The sequence below is a fragment of the Cyprinodon variegatus genome, unplaced genomic scaffold (assembly GCF_000732505.1).
Source record: "Cyprinodon variegatus isolate N-32 unplaced genomic scaffold, C_variegatus-1.0 Scaffold209, whole genome shotgun sequence".
Classification (NCBI taxonomy): domain Eukaryota; kingdom Metazoa; phylum Chordata; class Actinopteri; order Cyprinodontiformes; family Cyprinodontidae; genus Cyprinodon; species Cyprinodon variegatus.
Genome location: NW_015150662.1, coordinates 1,128,201 through 1,136,733, shown reverse-complemented (window position 1 = coordinate 1,136,733; position 8,533 = coordinate 1,128,201). Strand labels below are relative to the sequence as shown.

Sequence of the window (8,533 nt, the reverse complement as noted above, 5' to 3'; positions counted from 1 at the left end):
TTGAGGTAAGTTTACATCATCAGTACTTCCATTAAAGGATCGTGTCCTATTTCTCTTAGAGCTACTTGTTCATCATTTAATTTCTACAAATACATTTTAAGTTTTAAAAAAAATTCTTAAAACTAAAATAGAAACAACAGGGGATAGAAACGTTTCGATTATAAACTTCATTGACCATAATTCCTTGCGGCTCATCTACAGCGCATGTGCGGAAAGGTTGTTGTCAGCGGTGGTTATGGAGATGAGATGGGACTGCGAGCTGTCATTAATACGGTAAGATATGATGATAATATCGAAGAGAAGGACCTGGCAGTCCCAGCTACGCGCTTACAAAGAATCTTTGACTAAAAAAACTTATGGTTTTCTGTACATTTTTACATTTTAGCCAGTTTTTTTCTGTACAATACAGGCAGTGTTAGACTGGATGACGTTTGCTATGTTGGCAGATGGATGAGTTATTAGGAGTTAGCTAAAACTCCCCCACCCAATTTAAGACGTTGAGGTCAGCAAAACAAAAACCCAAAACGTCTTGTGTTATGAGTCTTATGAATAGCTCGTCTGTTTCACACAAAAATACACCTAAACGTCATGTAAGGTGTCCATTTTTGTTAGGTGCTGCTGACATCACAATCAGCACTTAATGGAAGTTTTGAGCTCAACCCAAAAGTTGTGTTTTGTTATATATTCATTAATTTAAAGAACTGTTCCTTTAACTAGGTTGTAGATTTAAAGATATATAATTATACAAATTTATTTGAATTAAATAGAACTGTTCACCCTATCATTGTACGGTTAGTTGTCTTATATATTTCTGTTTAGTTTGTTAAAACAATCTTTCAGTGTCTGCTAGAGGAATGCCCAAGAAGACAGGATTCACTGTGGTCAGCTCTTCAAGTCATGAGGACAGCTTCAGTGCCCAGGAGCTTATGGTCCACGCCCCCACTGTCAATGGTTGGAGATCAAGCAGGTATTATAAGCCTATAATCTGGGCTGGAAGATTTGTCAATCAAGCAGTCTATGCCTTAATCCATTAGCTTTTATGATTTTATAGTGTAGTATGTTGTCAGCAACCTTTATCATATGAAATGGCTTTTTCTTGAAGTAAACAAAATGTTTTGATGTCCAGAATCTGTATAGTGCTTTAAAAAAAAAAGCGTATTAATATTCGCTCTCCTTTTAAAAAAAAAAAGCAATGTACTGACAGCTGTTGATTCAGCAGTCCCCCTCATGATTGGCTCAAAATCTTCATACCATAACATATCTACATACCTGTTCAATATATCGGACAATAACTGATGTTTTTATTATTTAAACAACCCAACTTATTATGTAAAATTAGAGAAATGGATAAATTACACAAAGACTGATGTTTTAATATAACGACAAAACAATATTTTTGTTTATTGTGATAACGTTCAAGTGCAAGCTATAAAAAAACATGATCTTTTGAGTTGAATATATATATATATATATATATATATATATTTTTTTTTTTTATGTATATGTTGAACGTCTTTGTTTCATGCAACTTTCTGAAAGAAATTGTCTGTTTAATCCTTAAAATAAATCCCTGTGTGTCTAATGAATTTCTGTTGTACAATAGGCAGTGCTGTTTCCAAAAAGGTGTCATATGAAATAGATAGAAAACTTTGAATCAATTTGACTGTATGATCTGGTTGAACTGTAAAGTGCCTTGAGATGACATGTGTTGTGAATTGGCACTATAGAAATAAACTGAATTGAATATTGCAAAATTAGAATTACTAGTCTAGATCTTTTCATTTCTTATGTTTATTTAGGATTTTTGGCTGTTGTGATTTAATTATTTTGTTATTTTATTTTATCCTTAATCCTCCTTTGAAACCAAGCGTAATTTCCATTTTTTTGTCTATTTTTCCAGGCTGTGTTCCTATCCTCAGCACCTCACCCTCCAGCTGGAGCAGAGAAGCAGGATACGGAAGCTGCAGTTGCTGGCTCACCAGTATATGATCCCTTCTAAAGTTGAATTCTATGTTGGTGACTGCTCTCCTGAAGCCAGTCCCCCAGTCTTTCCTGGACAGTTTCATAGACTTGGGTAATACCTCAGATTTTATTAAGTTTGGTTTAAATCAGGGATGCTGTGATCAGTATTTTTGCTGCTGATCCTGATACCGATCACCCTGAGGGCCGATCATAGCCGATACCGATTTAGGTATAAATCCCTTAATTGAGACAAGAACATACTACTAAAACTTGCAAACTGCAGCAAGTATTAAGTCAAAACAACAAATAATAAAAAAATGCTAACAGGTTTTATTTAGCAGATTGAAAACAGTTATACTTATATAATTGTATTATATAATGACAAAATTATATAATGACAAAACTTCGATATCAAATAATGTCAAATAAAAAGAAACATTCAAAGTAAAATGAAGGTGATGCAGGGGTTGATGCACGGCCGATGTTCAGAGGCTTTGCTCCTCAATGCGACCGTCACACGTTCAAATCGCGCCCTAGTGACCTTTGTCGCATGTTTCCCTCTTCTCTCTCATCCCATTTCCTGTCTGCCTACTTTTGAAAAAAACAACAAACAAAAATAAAGGCCACTAGAACCAAAAAAACAATCTAAAGATAAATAATTGTAAATTAAAAACCAAATCTGCCTGAGAGCATGGCTCTGATCTTTTTTTTTAAGATGAAGAAGCAGAGGAGCTTGATTCTTTTTTTCCAAATTTTATCTGCATAATTTTAGGACACAGAAAAAATGTTAATACATATATTAAAAGTTTTTTTTTGTAAGAATCCTCCTGCAGCTTTAAGGAGACATTGGCTTGAGCTCAAACAGTGCAATTTCTGATACAATGCTCAAAAAAATTAAAGGAATACTTTATAAACACATCAGATCTCAATAGGGAAACAAATCATGCTGTTTATCTATACTGATATGGACTGGGTGAAGTGTTAGGAACAAAAGGATACCATATCATTTGATGGAAATGAAAATTATCAACCTACAGAGAGCTGAATTCAAAGACGCCCCAAAAAACACAGACAAAAAATGATGCGGCAGGCTAGTCTATTTTGCTGAAATTTCCTTGCAACAACTCAAAGTGATATTCAGTAATTTGTATGGCGTATGCATGCCTGACAACGTCTGAGCATGTTCCTAATGAGACAACGGATGGTGTCCTGGGGTATCTCCTCCCAGATTTGGACCAGGGCATCACTGAGCTCCTGGACAGTCTGAGGTGCAACCTGGCGGATGGATTGAACCATAATGTCCCAGACGTTTTCTATTTGATATAGGTCAGGCGAGTATGGGGGCCAATCAATGGTATCAATTCCTTCATCCTCCAGGAACTGTCTGCATACTCTCGCCACATGAGGCCGGGCATTGTCGTTCACCAGGAGGACCCAAGGACCCCACTGCACCAGCATAGGGTCTGACAATGGGTGCAAGGATTTCATCCTGATACCTAATGGCAGTCAGGGTGCCGTTGTCTAGGCTGTATAGGTCTGTGCGTCCCTCCATGGATATGCCTCCCAAGACCATCACTGACCAACCAACAAACCAGTCATGCAGAACGACGTTACAGGCATCATATCGTTCTCCACGGCATCTCCAGACCCTTTCACATCTGTCACATGTGCTCAGGGTGAACCCGCTCTCATCTGTGAAAAGCACAGGGCGCCAGTGTCGGACTTGCCAATTCCAGTGTTCTGTGGCAATTGAGCTCCATGGTGCCGGGCAGTGAGCACAGGGCCCACTAGAGGACGTCGGACCCTCAGGCCACCTTTGTGAAGTCTGTTTCTGATTGTTTGGTCAGAGACATTCACACCAGTGGCCTGCTGGAGGTCATTTTGTAGGGCTCTGGCAGTGCTCCTCCTGCTCCTCCTTGCACAAAAGAGCAGATACCGGTCCTGCTGATGGGTTGTAGATCTTATACGGCCCTGTCCAGCTCTCCTGGAGTAACTGCCTGTCTCCTGGAATCTCCTCCATGCTCTTGAGATTGTGCTGGGAGACGCAGCAAACCTTCTGGCAATGGCACGTATTGATGTGCCATCCTGGAGGAGTTGGACTGCCTGTGCAACCTCTGTAGGGTCCAGGAAGTGCCTCATGCTATCAGTAGAGACAGTGACCCTAGCCAAATGCAAAACTGGTAAAAATAGTCAGAAAAGATGAGGAGGGGAAAAAATATCTGTGAACCTACCCCTGTAAAACCATTCCTGTTTTGATGGTTGTCTCGTTGTTGCCCCTCTAGTGCACCTGTTGTTAATTTCATCAACGCCAAAGCAGCTGAAGCTGATTAACAACCCCTCTGCTACTTACCTGACCAAATCATTATCCCTGAAGTTTAATTAACTTGATGCTATACTCTGATTACAAAGTGTTCCTTTAATTGTTTTGAGTAGTATATTTTCATGCTGATAGAAACACCCTGCTGCTATTAAAAGTTTCTTTACCTAATTGGTTAATTTTACATCGATCAGTTGTTTTCTTTTGTTGTTGAGTTTTGTCCCCTGTTTCAGTGATAATACTTGATCAAGCCTTTTCTATCNACAGAAAAAATGTTAATACATATATTAAAAGTTTTTTTTTGTAAGAATCCTCCTGCAGCTTTAAGGAGACATTGGCTTGAGCTCAAACAGTGCAATTTCTGATACAATGCTCAAAAAAATTAAAGGAATACTTTATAAACACATCAGATCTCAATAGGGAAACAAATCATGCTGTTTATCTATACTGATATGGACTGGGTGAAGTGTTAGGAACAAAAGGATACCATATCATTTGATGGAAATGAAAATTATCAACCTACAGAGAGCTGAATTCAAAGACGCCCCAAAAAACACAGACAAAAAATGATGCGGCAGGCTAGTCTATTTTGCTGAAATTTCCTTGCAACAACTCAAAGTGATATTCAGTAATTTGTATGGCGTATGCATGCCTGACAACGTCTGAGCATGTTCCTAATGAGACAACGGATGGTGTCCTGGGGTATCTCCTCCCAGATTTGGACCAGGGCATCACTGAGCTCCTGGACAGTCTGAGGTGCAACCTGGCGGATGGATTGAACCATAATGTCCCAGACGTTTTCTATTTGATATAGGTCAGGCGAGTATGGGGGCCAATCAATGGTATCAATTCCTTCATCCTCCAGGAACTGTCTGCATACTCTCGCCACATGAGGCCGGGCATTGTCGTTCACCAGGAGGACCCAAGGACCCCACTGCACCAGCATAGGGTCTGACAATGGGTGCAAGGATTTCATCCTGATACCTAATGGCAGTCAGGGTGCCGTTGTCTAGGCTGTATAGGTCTGTGCGTCCCTCTATGGATATGCCTCCCAAGACCATCACTGACCAACCAACAAACCAGTCATGCAGAACGACGTTACAGGCATCATATCGTTCTCCACGGCATCTCCAGACCCTTTCACATCTGTCACATGTGCTCAGGGTGAACCCGCTCTCATCTGTGAAAAGCACAGGGCGCCAGTGTCGGACTTGCCAATTCCAGTGTTCTGTGGCAATTGAGCTCCATGGTGCCGGGCAGTGAGCACAGGGCCCACTAGAGGACGTCGGACCCTCAGGCCACCTTTGTGAAGTCTGTTTCTGATTGTTTGGTCAGAGACATTCACACCAGTGGCCTGCTGGAGGTCATTTTGTAGGGCTCTGGCAGTGCTCCTCCTGCTCCTCCTTGCACAAAAGAGCAGATACCGGTCCTGCTGATGGGTTGTAGATCTTATACGGCCCTGTCCAGCTCTCCTGGAGTAACTGCCTGTCTCCTGGAATCTCCTCCATGCTCTTGAGATTGTGCTGGGAGACGCAGCAAACCTTCTGGCAATGGCACGTATTGATGTGCCATCCTGGAGGAGTTGGACTGCCTGTGCAACCTCTGTAGGGTCCAGGAAGTGCCTCATGCTATCAGTAGAGACAGTGACCCTAGCCAAATGCAAAACTGGTAAAAATAGTCAGAAAAGATGAGGAGGGGAAAAAATATCTGTGAACCTACCCCTGTAAAACCATTCCTGTTTTGATGGTTGTCTCGTTGTTGCCCCTCTAGTGCACCTGTTGTTAATTTCATCAACGCCAAAGCAGCTGAAGCTGATTAACAACCCCTCTGCTACTTACCTGACCAAATCATTATCCCTGAAGTTTAATTAACTTGATGCTATACTCTGATTACAAAGTGTTCCTTTAATTGTTTTGAGTAGTATATTTTCATGCTGATAGAAACACCCTGCTGCTATTAAAAGTTTCTTTACCTAATTGGTTAATTTTACATCGATCAGTTGTTTTCTTTTGTTGTTGAGTTTTGTCCCCTGTTTCAGTGATAATACTTGATCAAGCCTTTTCTATCATTCTACAGTATAAAATAAGTAATTAAAAAATGCTCTGATTTGTGCTATATCGTATCGGTTCAATACATCAGCCAATACTCAAAGCTGCTATATCCGTATCGTATTGGAAATGAAAAAGTTGTATGTAGACACACCTAATATAAATCACATTTCTTTATGTGACTGGTGTCCTTAAATAACATCTTTTAACTTTGCATATTTTTTCAAGAATGTTGTTTTTGATTGTGGGGCTATAATTGCTGTGGCCTGCTTTCACAGCTATACAGTTAAATAAGCAGTGTTTTAAATAATCCGTTTTATTATCACAATTACAGCATAACATATCGTAAGGTTATAAGGCCACATCACCCAGCTTTACTTCCTAAACTATATCACTCAGGCCAAGCTTTGGTTAATAGCTTTTTAAAATTTTGGCTGATTTCTGTCGTCAGAACTGGTGTAGCTGATGCATATAATGTATTTTTGTTGGGTGTTTTTGACAACATCGCTTGTTGCAAACCGCAAATAAAACTACTACAGATTTCTTTCAACAACACTTTTTATGACAGTTTTTTCAATGGCCAGATTTGTTTTTTAGTCGTGACTAGCTCTTTAAAGCTCCCCCAGTGTTACCACCAAGGAGCTGTAGAAACCATGTATTAAGCTGGGAGTTATTATTATTTTTATTAAGTCACACTCTCCCTACAGGTATGTGTCTCTGTCGGATAACGAGAAGACCGGTTTCAAAGCCCGGGAGCTGAAGTCGGTCCATGTTGATGCCGTTGGATTATATCTGAGAATTACCCTCCACAGGAACCATGCCAACCGTTACAATCACTACAGTCAGGTACTTTGTTAGAGCGTAGCTCCCAGATCAACAGCAGGAGCAACATAGAGTAGTTGCTGTTTGGTTTTCACTGTAGAATATCTAACTGATAGACATTTTAGTTCATTTTTAGTTTAAAATAAATATTGTTAATATCTTCTTNTTTTCCATCTTATAAAAAACACTAAAGCTATTGATACCGGTATATATTAAAGTAAATTATTTAGCTCTTTATATACATTTTAGCCACTATTAAGAGCCGCTGGAGAGGGTCCAAAGAGCCATATGTGGCTCTGGAGCCGCAGGTTGCAGACCCCTGATCTATACTGATATGGACTGGGTGAAGTGTTAGGAACAAAAGGATACCATATCATTTGATGGAAATGAAAATTATCAACCTACAGAGGGCTGAATTCAAAGACGCCCCAAAAAACACAGATAAAAAAATTATGCGGCAGGCTAGTCTAATTTGCTGAAATTTCATTGCAACAAGTGATATTCAGTAATTTGTATGGCCCCCACGTGCGTGTATGCATGCCTAACAACGTCGGAGCATGCTCCTAATGAGACGACGGATGGAGTCCTGGGGTATCTCCTCACAGATCTGAACCAGGGCATCACTGAGCTCCTGGACAGTCTGAGGTGCAACCTGGCGGATGGATTGAACCATAATGTCCCAGAGGTGTTCTTTTGGATTTAGGTCAGGCGAGCGTGGGGGCTAATCAGTGGTATCAATTCCTTCATCCTCCAGGAACTGCCTGCATACTCTCGCCGCATGAGGCCAGGCATTGTCGTTCACCAGGAGGAACCCAGGACTACTGCACCAGCATAGGGTCTGACAATGGGTGCAAGGATTTCATCCCGATACCTAATGGCAGTCAGGGTGCCGTTGTCTAGCCTGTATAGGTCTGTGCGTCCCTCCATGGATATGCCTCCCAAGACCATCACTGACCAACCAACAAACGGGTCATGCTGAACGATGTTACAGGCAGCATAACGTTCTCCACGGCTTCTGCAGACCCTTTCACATCTGTCACATGTGCTCAGGGTGAACCCGCTCTCATCTGTAGAAAGCACAGGGCGCCAGTGTCGGACTTGCCAATTCCGGTGTTCTGTGGCAATCGAGCTCCATGGTGCCGGGCAGTGAGCACAGGGCCAACTAGAGGACGTCGGCCCTCAGGCCACCCTCGTGAAGTCTGTTTCTTATTGTTTGGTCAGAGACATTCACACCAGTGGCCTACTGGAGGTCATTATGTAGGGCTCTGGCAGTGCTCTGGCAGTACTCCTCCTGCTCCTCCTTGCACAAAAGAGCAGATATCGGTCCTGCTGATGGGTTGTAGATCTTCTACGGCCCTGTCCAGCTCTCCTGGAGTAACTGCCT

The 8,533-nt window shown here is 41.3% G+C and overlaps 1 protein-coding gene across 1 annotated transcript in view; it reads left to right on the top strand.

The window, feature by feature from the left end:
• Positions 1 to 211: 211 nt before the first annotated feature.
• cep104 (centrosomal protein 104kDa) overlaps positions 212 to 8,533 on the top strand; it is a 56,397-nt gene continuing 48,075 nt past the window's right edge. Inside the window, exons 1-4 of the mRNA XM_015380195.1 lie at positions 212 to 273; positions 841 to 967; positions 1,901 to 2,074; positions 7,035 to 7,173. Of these exons, the coding sequence (XP_015235681.1) occupies positions 855 to 967; positions 1,901 to 2,074; positions 7,035 to 7,173 (426 nt within the window). The 5' untranslated portion in view covers positions 212 to 273; positions 841 to 854. The remainder of the gene's footprint in view (positions 274 to 840; positions 968 to 1,900; positions 2,075 to 7,034; positions 7,174 to 8,533) is intronic.